A 13,552-nucleotide genomic window follows, 5' to 3' on the forward strand; every position below is an offset into this window, starting at 1 on the left:
CGAACCTGAAAATTTAAAGATGATCATATGCAATATATGGAGACAGAAACCATAGTTATAAATTACTGAGAAAAAAGAGGGTTCGCCATATGTTTTGGCAATTGTCAAGAAGTAATTAACGCCTCTTACAATTCACAAACTGACAACATTATCAACATTATATTATACTGGACCAGAAGAATCCCAGATCTTCCGTCTGAAAAGTATAATAATATGCATGGGAGGGAGTGACTGACCGACTGACTAACAGGAGGAGGAGGTATATGAAAAAAGAATACGAAGGGATATTAATAGACAGCAAAAAACCAATTTTCTTCTCTTCATTTTTCCAATTACAACTCTCTCTTCAACCACTATGCCACAAAAAATAGGAAAACCATGAGGAAGAATATTAGTACAAAGAAAATTTTGATCATCAGCCACCTATTTGATGATATACTGTTTAGATACTTGAGCAATGCACCCTGTGCCCCCTCCACATTTGACAGAGTATCGTCCATGTTCTCATCGATCCTGCATAAACCGACCCAAATTAACTTTTGAACTGTAAGCTAGTTGGATGAGACTTATGCCATACGGAAAATGTATTTATATAGGCTACTGTATGTTCCAACAGTGAAAATATATATCACGTATTTTAACCAGATATTTTGTAGACATACAATTGGTGTGATGTTCAAATTAATTGTTCTTGTGTAGCACATCAAGCTCTTTAAGGTTCAAAATCTACTTGAATGTAATGGATACTGAGACCATATACTTCATGCTTTGTTTGCAACACAAGTAATTATGTAATCAGAGATTCTGAAGTAGGTGCAAGAGGGTAGAACCTGATAGCAATCTCTCCTTGTTCAGAAACCAGAGTGGCCAGCTGGTTGAAGATATTGCTCAATTCATGAATGGTGGATTCTACATTTTGAAGAGCTTCAGCTCGGCTCTGCATGTAAGTGTCTTGTAATGGAACCATCTGCTGCTGTTGCTGTTGCTGCTGCTGTAACAATGGTTGACTCTCCCCATCCACCTGCTTCCTGTAAATTTACAAGCAACATAATTTTCATTACACCACATAATAATCGTTAAATTAACTTCGGCAGGAAAGTAGAAACAGCACGACAAAAGAAATATAGCACAACAATGAAGTTATGATCTTCTATATATATATAAGAGCTACATGTGAACTTCCATTAGCAGCAGCAGCAGAGAAGACATCAATCCAAGTAAAGACCTAACGAATATTCCTCCAATTGGCACTAACGATGAATTTAAAATCCTTGGGTTGACAATAATAATTTCTAAGTCAAATACTGATCCAAAGAGAGTGAATGAGATAGATGAGCATTTCTAAAATGGTCATTTTACAAGTACAGCAATTTTCACCAAAAACAATAATAAATGCAAACTGGGATTCAATGTCGTTGTCCTGGTAATTTAAGAGACTTCATACATCAAATGGTTGAGTTTATCCTTTAAAATTTTAAGCTATAATTTAGTTGCTTATGGTGACTAGGGCCATGCTCAAACAAATATGGTAAGAAAGCAGCAGGGCGATTGTTCAGGAGATAAGGTTACTGGGTAGAAAGGAATAGCAAATTGTTCAAGGAACCACCAGGTAAACATTGGGTTTGGTGTGCTTCATTTGCCTCTTCTCGAAATTTAGAGTTCAAGCGTTTTTTTTTTTTTTTTTTTTCCTTTCCTTTGATAGGAAACAATTTCATGGATTAAATGAAATGTACAAAAGGGGGAACCCATCCAAAAGAGATTGTAAAAAACTTCTCCAGCTGGATATAAGAGAGTTTAGAATAATTACTAAAATGTAAAACATTTTTACACCAATAGGGAGCCAAGAAAAGAGCGAAGTCAAGCACTTACTCCAAAGATCTTTTTTTTTGGAACAAAAAACTTCTATTGGCATAATGAAAATGAAATGTTCAAGTAATATAGACTCCCAAAGGGAGTGTAAATAGATAAAGAAAAAGAAAAATCAAGAACCTAGAGGCAATTACAATCAAATAGAGCTCAACACTGGGAATAATAAAGCTTATCGGCCACTAGCTCCTCCAGTGAAGCGTCTTTTAAAAGCTCTTCATTAAGTTGTATCAACTCCTAACCAACCAAAATATGACTCCAGCCCCTAACCAACCAAAATATAAAAATCGGAGCATGCAAAACTCTTTTGGAAAAAGCCAAAATGAACGTTACATCAACCACCTTTTCTCCAACCTAAGCATTAAACACTGGAACGTAAAGTGCTACTTTGTAACTCCACATGAATTTAATGATCTTTGAATAAAATATACCAACATTTGATTCTTGTAGAAGAACCAAGTCAGGACAACGGTGCTGCAGAAACTTCTTCAAACTGAGTATTTTCAAATAATCCCCCAACCCCCGTGTTCCAGGATAGAATTTTCATTGAATCACAAAGGATAACTGCTGAAGTCAACTCAAAATCTAACATTTACATCCAACTGTTATGAAATCTAAAAGGGGAAGACCCTCAAACAAAACTTCCAGCTTCCAAAAGTAAAGGAGAATAGTCAGAAAAAATACAAACTTGTCTTGATACCCTTGAATTGTCCAACAACTGATCTCATTCTTTTGAAACAAGAATGCTATCAAGCAAAGAATTTGATCAATTTTTGGTTAAAAATTCCAATCTTGATCTCTTGAATTAATACCAAATCTAGGTAGAAAAGCTGGATAAATTTCTTCGAAGTTGTTTGTTTAGTATCATCCCCAAATCCTCAAGTATTCCATGATATAACATTCATAGTTGAAACTCACAATAATTAACTCAAATAAATTTTAAAAATCAAATTGGGGACGCTGGAGGGATACTATGAATTTGAAGATCGTAGATATTAATTAAAGAGGAAATTTTGCTTGGAATTGCTTGTGAAGGAGGAGAAGTGTGTTGGAAATTTTCTCGTGTGTTTGTGTGTGAGAAAGAGGGAGAGAGTGGACGAGAGTCAAACAGTAAAGTGATAGCCCTAAGCCAACAATTTTATTCATCAATACACTGCAGCCAAGAAAAGTTTTGAGAGCTCCCCACCTCTCTTACTCAAAAGACAAGTTCCAGAAAACCAAACCCAAAAAGATACCCTCACCACAAAACAACTCTCCCCAGTAAACCTCCACCCCCGAAGCCTCTCACATAACTAATAAAACCTATGGGCCCCACACAAATACATGATTATCCTCTCACACGGCTCCCCCGTTCTCACACAGTTTCCTACACTTGAGTAATTTGGGACATATTATAAAGTTCATGAGGCAATTCAGAGGAGATGTATTTTTTTTATCATTTTTATGACTGCAAGTTGGGGAAAGCACATTTGCAAGCACCATAAACCCAAAATTATATTTTGAACATATCCCACTATCATCTAAAACAACTAAGAAGATGCTTTGCATAAATAGAAGGGTGTGAATATATCAACTGAAACAATTAAAAAATTCTCACCCGGGAGATGTTTTAGAAAAAGATGTGGACGCCTTGGCCCATGGAGGAGGGGGCGCACTTGAGGCACCAGCAGCTGACCTGGAAGCTAATGGACGCTGGCGCACAAAAGGATTGGTAGATTCCTTTGAAGCAGTAGAAGAAAATAGTTGTCTTCTATTCTCATGAACCTTCAAATTCTTCATTAAACCAACAAATAACGTAAGTATTAAAAAAAAATCTGGAAAAGTCTGTCACTGAGATAGATAAAAGCCAATCGAGGAAAAAAAATGCAGTGCACGAGCTTACTTCAGTTCGCATGGTTAGAACTTCTTTAAACTCTTTTGTGGTGCTCATCAGTCGATTCTTAAGATCATCTACCACAGTGGTTGAATGACTAGTAGTATCACTGGATATGTTTCCATTTTCATTTCTAGAGTTGCAGAGAAGCTGAAGATCTACAACGGCAGAGTTCAAGGTTGTAATGTCCTGCTTAATAAGAGCAGTTAGCTCCTGAATTTCCATTGTTGGGTCATCAAAAACTGAAGTCCTCTTTGCCACTGGAAATCATGATGTGAACGTCAAAACTCAATCAGAAAATTAGAAACTTTCACTGTCATGCTTCATGCAATACCTTTAAGAAAATTTATTTTCATATGCAACATTAGGCATTCTCCATTAAGCTCAATAATGTAACTAAAAACAAAACCAACCCACGTGAAACAGATAAATGTTTCTTCCCTAGTCACCCTTGCATTTTGCAAACTACATAAAATCAACTGCCTAAAATTTTAAGGTGTCAAGAAGTTACAATTTACAAAAGGAATGAACCACAGCAGCAGTTTTTTCAGAGTTTAAAATATACTTTCGATAAATAAACGGAATCTCAAGGAAAATGTTCAGTACCTACTTAGATTGTTAGAACTACCCAATACGTTACCAAACATCTACCATGGCATAATGCATTATGAAACTTACCAATCTTTTTCTGATTATGGTCCTGAAATTAATGGAATTTAACAAGGAATTGCTCAAACTTTAAAACTTAGCAATTTAACTAATGATTAATATGACAGGCTTAGATGATAAAATTTATTGAAAATGGCGTCTGGTCTGAACTACAGGATACAAGACTGCGCAGATGCACCATAGATTACTTCCAATTCAACTACTTACATTTTGCCAACTTTGAGAGTTTCTGAGACGTCTGGTGTATCCCTAATCCAACCTTGGAAGCCCTCTTATTGAATTCAGACTGAAGAGCAACAGCAGAGCGCTGCTCTTCTGACTTTGAACCAGCACTAGGTCCAGTTGTTCCCGTGCTCGATGAGAAAGACTTCTTTAGCCTCTCTGTTATGTTCTGGAATTCCAGCGTCCGATCTCTAAATGATTGTGCTGTTTTGACAGCCATCTTCAGCGCGTAATCTCTAGCTCTACAACAACATCAGGAAAAGCATTCGCATGAATGAACTTTAATTGTCGAACATCGAGACCATTGTCAGCTTAAGCTCCTACGGAACTAAGAAAATAAAACTCATCTACTCCAAGATATTTTCCGTTACCATAATCTTTTCTTGATTTTCACAATGTTAGTCAATATTACTTGGAAAAAATCAGATCGTAGCTTTCAGTAGACGTATAGAATTCGCATTCCTATAGAAATAAAGAAAACAATTCGAAGAAACTTAGATTCAATCAAAGCGAAATTTCCTTATTCCAATCAGTCTAGAAGAATGTCGGTGCAAAGTAATCCAAGTATTCAAACTACAATTTACGCCAAGAGATGCAAGGACGCCGTCAACTACACGTATCTAAACGAAATATTTCATCCTTACACCTAAATTTGCAAAGACACGACGAAAAAACCAGTGGGACGAACAATTAAATTACCTCAACAGCCGCGAGATCCGAGTCCCTCAATCCTCAAGGAGAAAATCAAGCGAAACAAAAAAAGCCAGAAAGAATTGGAAGCAAAACCCTAGATCTGGATCGAAATCACCATTCCACCCAATCAGCCAGAAAGAGAGTTCAATATCCCGGCGACGCGCTTAATCGAACGAATAAGAAACGAATTGCAGATCAAAAAGAGGGAGAAATGGATCGAGTTCAATGACAGATTGAAATTGAAGCCGAAAGAGCATCAAATTGGGGGGAACAAAAGAAAAACAAAGATGGCGGTAACGGAGAGAGTTAAGTAAGCTGAGACGAGGCGCTGAAAAAGAAAATTGGAGGAAATTACCGGCTGCTCATCTCAACATACTGGTTTTCCAGAACGAGTAAAAATTCTAAAAAAAGAATATTTTTTAAATAATAATAATAATAATAATAATATTGTGTGTGTTTAGCCGATGAGTTACAAAAATAATAAACCAAAAAAACCAATTGTTTTTATTTTGTTATTATAGTTTAAATTAGGGAATTAATTACACGTTTAATTATGGGAGTTTAGACTTAATTAATTACAAATATATATATATATATATATATATATATATATATATATATATATATATATATATATATATATATATATATATATGAAAATTAAATGACTCGAAAATTCCAATAAACCCAAAAGCTAGTGTTTAAATAAATTAAATTTCCTAAAACTATTAAGATATGTAGTAATTATTTTTAATATTTATTCAAACCCAATCCTAAAAATGAAATTTTTTTAATTTTTTTAAAAAAAATACAACTTGATATTTTGAATTAAGTGATCATATAATTCATATTTAATTAGAAATACATATTTAATAAGAAATACGACCAAAGTTGAAGGTAGTAATTATTATATGATATTTTGAATTAAGTGATCATATACTTCATATTTAATTAGAAATATGACCAAAGTTTAAAGCTTGGAAGAGACATTATATCGAGACATTTTAGGTGAGAAGCTCGCTATTTAAAATTTTAATTTTTAAAAATTTCATAATTTATTTACCGTATCTTACATTAAAAAAAATTCATAGCAAAATTTAAACTTTGATGTGAACCTAAGCATAATTTAACTAGATTAGATATACATCATCGACTACAATGTTAGATGTTTAAGTCTTATATCCCAGTGGGCTCACAGGTCGGTTAAGTTTATGATAGAAATCCTAGGAAAAGCTCGTTCGTTCACAGGTCAGTTAAGTTTATGATAGAACCCCTAGGAAAAGCTCGAACGACCTTCAACAAAAGGGCACCTATTCCCAAAACCGACACAAGTGGGTAGGTAGAGAATACCTAGGGGCGCGAGACAACTCTCTCTAAGGAACTCGGCAAAATAGCCCCGTAACTTTAGGAGAAGGGGTGCCTCCTCACAAAGCAGGTTGCAATGACCAGGCCCGAACGACTGTTTACCAAAAATACAAGCATCCGCAAAGTCGTAAGACCGTGTATGGGGGCGGAGCCCGAAGGACCAAAGATTATCATCCACTAAAGACCATGAGAGGTGAAGCAAAGCAAGCAGACACCATCACTTTACAAAAATGATCATCCATGGCTGCCACCAATGGACATAAAAACATCTCTTTACAAACAGATGACCAAAAGGGTGTGTGTCGATTGCCTCCAACAGGTTCGTCAACCACGGGCATGGTGGCCAGCCATTGAGGCGAGTTTTATGCAAAGCCACCAATGCTGGTTTCAAAAAGGTCCTCATCATGGTCAGCATTGTCTTGGGAGAACGCTAGGAGGTTTTGTCAATGAATTTCTCGAGTTCTTCATCTATCGATATCTCGTGGGAACAACACGTTAGACTACTACAGAAGGCTTTCTCTCCCATGCAACAGTTTACAAGTTAAATCATAATGGTTTGAAACTGTAAAAGGCATGCGAGACGTTTTATCGTGACAAACCTATAAATGTAGATGTCTTTTCCCTCTTCCAGTTTCTTGTGCCAGGAATAGCAGAAGCTTAAGAAACCACTTAAGGAATATGAAGTGAAGATATCCAGCTCCTTCATTTCGTTCTCCGAAGACGAGCTCGAATAATTTGAGTTCAAATCTAAAATGCAGTCACCATAAATATTAGTTTTCGGGTTTCGGGTTTGAACGATGTGAGATTACACACGTATAATCCTCAGACAGCTCAATCTCACTAGCTGAGAGAGACCTCTTAGATATGCTGTCACCTGATATGCCTAAAAAAATTGAACAAGGTTTCATGAGGGGACATTTTTCTGACACTCGAGCTCCTTTGGCTGACCGACGAGCAGCAACGCTCTCGGTAGTAGTACAACTACCGAGGCTGTGACCAGTTAAACCAGCTCGAGGAGCAAACGACCTGTAGGATTCAAAAGAACCAGAGTAGTTCCCAAAAGACTTGCATTGTAACGGGGTTACTCCAATTTCAAAAATTATCAGAGTTTCCCAGTTCAATGGAAGCTTTAGGCAAGGATTTAGGTCCCTGGTAATGATTTTCCCGTGATGAACAATTCGACTTCTCGGTCACGCTTCGAAGCCCGAATAGAACAGTTTTACTACCGGATGATCGAGATTCTTCCCAAATAATTTACTACTATCATTGTCATTTAAAGAATCTATCAAGCTCAGCCCTACTTTACTAGAATCCCAGCTCCATCTATGCCCCTCATTGGATAATGATCTGGGAGCTCTAAGAGGGTTACCTAAACTAGAAACTACCAAAAATCCTGAGAAGTTGGACTTCTAGATGAATCAGAATCTAACCCTTTAGGAGACAACCTAGTAAACAGGTGACATCTTTTGAAACTAGAGATAGAACCAGAACAAGGGGCATTCAGTTGATTCAATCTGTATGGATCATTCTGAACTAACCTTGTTCTCTTCCTCCACATTTGCGGGATTTAACCCAACACCTTACGGCACAAGCTGGCTACAGCCATGCACCTCCTATGTCCGCGTTCCCGAAGGCATCCCTCTCTTACAAGAGGATTCACAGCATATCAAGCCCCAGTAAAGTTCTTCGCTTTGCATCGAATTAAACCACATGTTCCACAGCTTTTCAAATCGCAACTCTGAAAATCCAACCCCTGCAAAACCATAGTTTCTTTTCTGCAACAACGTTATTTGGTTCATTCAGAAATACAATATAGTTTCAGAAATCCATCAGAATCAGCAGAAACCGAGCAGCATTGTGCAATGTAAAAAAAAAAAACATCATGAACATCTGCTAATTGATAAGAAACCCCAAGAACAGAACTCAGTCCACACGATCAATTCAGAAGTAGCAGAAACTGAGCAGATTGAAGCATTTAACCAAAAATCATAAGCAATCGCATAAGAAATAGTCTCGTGAAGACCCTTGAACAATCAAACCCTAATACTCAAATGCAGTAACATTCCCCTCGATCAATTTTGCAGGAAAAATCTCGAAAATGAAAGTAGTTTCAATCGATTGAAATGGAAAAATCCGGAATCAGAACAAAAGTTCGCAGCGAAGCCATCGATTTCTCGAGGGCATTCCGCAACTATTAGAGAATCAAAAAGGGGGGAAACCCTAAGAACCATCGGCAGAGAATTATTTTGTACGTATTTTCCTAATTGCAGTTCATTCAATTTTCAATTCAATTCCCAGCTCCCCATTTTTTCACCGAAAGAAGAAGGAAGACCATTCATCTTTAATTCACAGCGTCCACACACGCTTTATTGGCTATAATATCATTTGTAATAGTCAAATTCCACCGATAACAAATATTGCTAGTTTTCATTCGTATCTTCTTCAGTTTTACAGTTTTAAAATTGATTTATTATGAAGAGGGTCTAACCTTCGACCACTGCTTCACATCATCTGATGACTAACTTTGATACCATTTGTAATGGTTCAAACTCACCGCTAGTAGATATTGTATGCTCTAACCTGTTACAAATAAGTACCGATAACGCTATTTTTTTAAAACTCTTGTAGAACAATTAACTTTATAATAATTATTATAAGATTAAATTCAAATAGACATCTTATTTATTACTATTATTTTCTCTCTATTTTCCTATTATTTGTATGCCTCTTATCCACCCCACATATACTATCTCAAAAGTTTGGTGATTGGAGTGATAAAATAAGAATAATAATAATAACAAATAAATAAATAAAAATAGAAGAAAAAAAAAAGTTAGTAACCGGAGTTAATGAGAATCCTGAGATCCGTCCTTTCAAAGCACTAAACGGCCGCATATATAAACGAAGCTTTAACGCCGTCTATAGAACGTCATAGTCAAACCCCACCTAATATGTAAAGAATGTAAACTTTAAAGAATATTATTTTTCAAAAATACCCTTAAAAAATATTTATGAACTTTAAAAAATTCCATATTATTTTATTAGTCATAAAATTTATTTTAGATATAATAAATTAGTTATTTTTAAAAAAATGTTAATATATCTAAAATTTAATAGATACAAAATAAAAAATTTATGCTTGATTTGTCATTTTCCAATCCACACTAATTTGAAAATTGAAAATTAAAAAAATATTATTTGTTAAATAAATATATATATTGAAGTATAATGACTAAATTTATAATTTACTTAAATATTCATTGGCATTAGGTCATTTTAGAAAGAAAAAAATAATGTATACCTTTTTCATTGATATAATTATTATGAATTAAAACTTAAATTTTAAAAATTAGTATTTTTTTTTTCTAGTTTAGTTTTATCTTATTAGTTAAACTTTAAAAACTATCTAATAATAAATTGTTTTGAGTTTTCAATTTTGTATTTAATAGTCCCAAAATTTAAACTTTTTATAAAATTTACAATCATATGAAATAAGATAATAAATTTTAACTCTCAACTTTTATTTTAACCGTCGTCTTATGCATCGGAAGTATGAGAATGCACGGTCAATAAGGCGGCGGCGGTGGCGGTGGCGGTGGCGGCCGCTTCAATATATTCTGTTTCCGGCGGCGGTCTGAGCTTGTTTGCAAATGTTAGTTTCCCTACGACAAGTTGCCTATTTTCGGAGCCTTAGTTGGAAGGAAAGTTCTGTTTTGGTCCTCCATACACTTTTTCTCTTTTTCTTTGTGTTTTTTTCTTTTTGTCACGTTGTACTAATTGAGCCAATATTTTATTCCTAATTATGTCATCGCCCATAGATATGTTGTGTGGTGTCACAATCGCACCCTTGCAGCAGCAGAATAATGATTGAGCGACACTTGTGTTGTGTGGTGTCACAATCGCACTTTTGCAGCAGCAGAATAATGATTGAACGACACTTATTTTAGTCTAGAAAATAAGTCAACCATATGAAATTCGTACTTTGCACAAAATGTTAACGTATGCTCGAGTCTCTAGTTACATTTGAGAGAAATGTTTAAATGAAGAAATACGTTAAAAATAAAAAACGAATAAGCAACAACGTCTATGATAATAAACTTGGGTAGGAAAGATCGACAATAGTCACATCTCCTCTCTAACATTTTGAGACATTTTAGCCCTAACAAGGTATAGACACAATTTAATATTGAAAGGTCGTAGAAGGATTTGATACGTGCATGCGGCCCTGGATAAACACGTCTTCGACAAGCATGATCTGAGACATCCGACATGCACCCACCGCTATAGGCAATACGTCTTAGATAAGCATGACTGCAAGTGACATGCGTTCTTTAATCAAACCTTTAATTCAAATTATAAACTATTTTAACTCGTGTTGTTCCAAAAAAATCAAATCTTTAATTCAAACTATGAACTGTGAAAATATGATCGGATTGAATTCCGAGAAGGGTATTGCCAAATTTGAGAAACTATCAAACTTAAATGGTAGATGCCAAACATGAGAAAAGGGTATTGCCAAATTTGAGAAACTATCAAACTTAAATGGTAGATGCCAAACATGAGAAAAGGGTATTGCCAAATTTGAGAAACTATCAAACTTAAATGGTAGCGGACACAATATCTACCACTCAAAAGTGTGAATAGATATGAAAATATTATTACTTAAGGTTCAATCTTCATATATTATTACTTAAGGTTCAATCTTCATATATTATTACTTAAGGTTCAATCTTCATTCATATTCACAACCTTTAAATACCCAAATATCTAAGATATATTTCCTAACCGATTAGGAATATCATATATTCAATAACTAATTCAAACTCAAAATAAGTTAAGTTAGTTTATTGGGTGGCATGATTTTCTTAAATTCATGCTTTCTAAGCTCATATCAATAACTCCATCAATTAATTAAACCATTTCCCAGTGAAGAGCAACAAAAATTTGTTAGCATTAAAATGTTTTAAAGTAGAGTTCATCAAGTTTCGATTTTGGATTAAAAAAAAAAAAAACTAAAATTTAAAAAATATTTATTAGGTGGTCTAACTGTGAAAATGACTAATAAGTTCATGTATGATAGGTCTCGAATTGAACTTCTTAAAATTCTAAGAATCCATGTTGTTCTTGTACGAGAAGAACGAAAATTTATTCATAACATTAATAATCAACACTTTCAGGCGAATTCAATCGCAATTACTCATACAAATTCATCCAAATATGTTTCCCAGATCAGACAATATCATCACCATTGATTAACTGTATACATTTCCTAGAAAATTCAAGGAGTTCAAAGCTTCAAAATTCTGACCTTAGCCTATAATCATGGTTCCGGCTCCATTGTCAGTCATGATCTCTAGCAGCAACGAATGCTCCAGCCTCCCGTCAATGATACTCGCCGTCCTCACCCCTTGAGCCAACGATCGGACACAACAACTCACCTTTGGAATCATCCCTCCGCCGATTCTTCCCTCGTCCATCATCTTCTTCACCCCTTTGATGTCTATCTGCTTCACTAAACTTTTCGGATCGTCACGGTCTTCAAGAATCCCCGCCACATCCGTCAGTAAGATCAGCTTCTCCGCCCCCAGCGCCGCCGCTAATTCTCCGGCAACTGTATCCGCGTTGATATTGTACATCTGCCCCGACTCATCGGCAGCCACCGAAGAAACCACCGGAATGTGGCCTTTGTCCAGAAGTGCCTGTAGAACCGTAGGATCCACACGTGCGACCTCGCCTACAAATCCTAACTGTGCCGCGTTAGGGGCTGGACGAGCCGTAAGTAGCCGCCCATCCACACCGCAGAGCCCTGCAGCCGATGCTCCGGCCTTATTGATCAACGAAACCAGATTCTTATTCACGTCGCCGACCAACACCATCGACACTATTTTCATTGTTTCGGCGTCGGTCACCCGCAGACCGTCGCGGAAAACGACCTCAATGTTGAGCCGTTTGAGCCAGTTGTTGATTTCCGGCCCGCCGCCATGGACCAAGATCGGACGAAGGCCGACGCAGGACAGAAGAACAAGATCGTTAACAACCGAAGCCTGGAGCGACCGCGATTTCATGGCGGCCCCTCCGTACTTCACAACAATCGTTTTACCTCGAAATTTCTGGATGAATGGCAGTGATTCCGAGAGAACATCAACTCGGAATTGCCCTGGACTTACAGAATCAACCACAGCCTCCATTTGCTGAGTTGCCGAGCACCTAATCGACAGCGACGACGAAGAACTTAATCTGCGCAATCGCGGAGCGGGCGAGAAAATCGAGGAACTGGAAATGGAAGGATTGAACAAGGATTTGAAGGAAAAAAGCTTGGAGGCGGATGGATTGAGCAAGCTTTCGACCGTCGACATTTTGATCAGACCGGCAAGGAAGAATGAACGGCGGAAGGAGGCGGCAACGTGATGCAGAGAATTGCGAAAGGATAATTAGGGCTTTAAAGGGCGATAGCAACCCAGTGATAAAACATAGAAAGTTTATAATAATTTATTTTATCTGAGTTGAATTAATTTGATTGAGACAATTTGGTGTTTCCAAAAATTACAACAATAAAATATGAAATTAGAGCACAATTATTTGGTGATTTCATCTATACAACTATGTAAAATTAATAAAAATACCCTAAATTTTATAATTTTTGAAGTTTTTAAAAAGAATTTTAAAAGTTAAAAGTAATATTTACTCCTTTTTTTTTTAAGTTAGTTTTGGATAAACTAGCGTAAAGTTATATTAATATCTTTATATTTTTTTATGAATGTAAAAATAACTCTCTTTTAAAAATTTTATTTTTAAAATATCCTTTTATGTGAACAAAATCATTAATATCATATTTAAAAAAGATATATAAATTTTCAAAATAAT

The 13,552-nt window shown here is 35.9% G+C and overlaps 2 protein-coding genes across 2 annotated transcripts; both read right to left on the minus strand.

Annotated features, from left to right (window-relative positions):
• Window positions 1–36: 36 nt before the first annotated feature.
• LOC111492358 (syntaxin-32-like) lies at window positions 37–5,698 on the minus strand. The gene is made up of 6 exons (XM_023141671.1): window positions 5,330–5,698; window positions 4,616–4,872; window positions 3,749–3,999; window positions 3,464–3,639; window positions 831–1,028; window positions 37–513 (listed from the first exon to the last, which is right to left on the minus strand). Exons 2-6 carry the CDS (start codon window positions 4,848–4,850, stop codon window positions 354–356), a joined length of 1,020 nt encoding a protein of 339 aa, XP_022997439.1. The 5' UTR covers window positions 4,851–4,872; window positions 5,330–5,698; the 3' UTR covers window positions 37–353.
• Window positions 5,699–11,809: 6,111 nt separating this feature from the next.
• On the minus strand, window positions 11,810–13,153 carry LOC111492351 (acetylglutamate kinase, chloroplastic-like). Its single transcript, XM_023141664.1, has one exon. The coding sequence runs from the start codon at window positions 13,042–13,044 to the stop codon at window positions 11,998–12,000; it is 1,047 nt and encodes a 348-aa protein (XP_022997432.1). The 5' UTR covers window positions 13,045–13,153; the 3' UTR covers window positions 11,810–11,997.
• Window positions 13,154–13,552: the final 399 nt, after the last annotated feature.

Source organism: Cucurbita maxima, unplaced genomic scaffold (genome assembly GCF_002738345.1).
Source record: "Cucurbita maxima cultivar Rimu unplaced genomic scaffold, Cmax_1.0 Cma_Scf00017, whole genome shotgun sequence".
Classification (NCBI taxonomy): domain Eukaryota; kingdom Viridiplantae; phylum Streptophyta; class Magnoliopsida; order Cucurbitales; family Cucurbitaceae; genus Cucurbita; species Cucurbita maxima.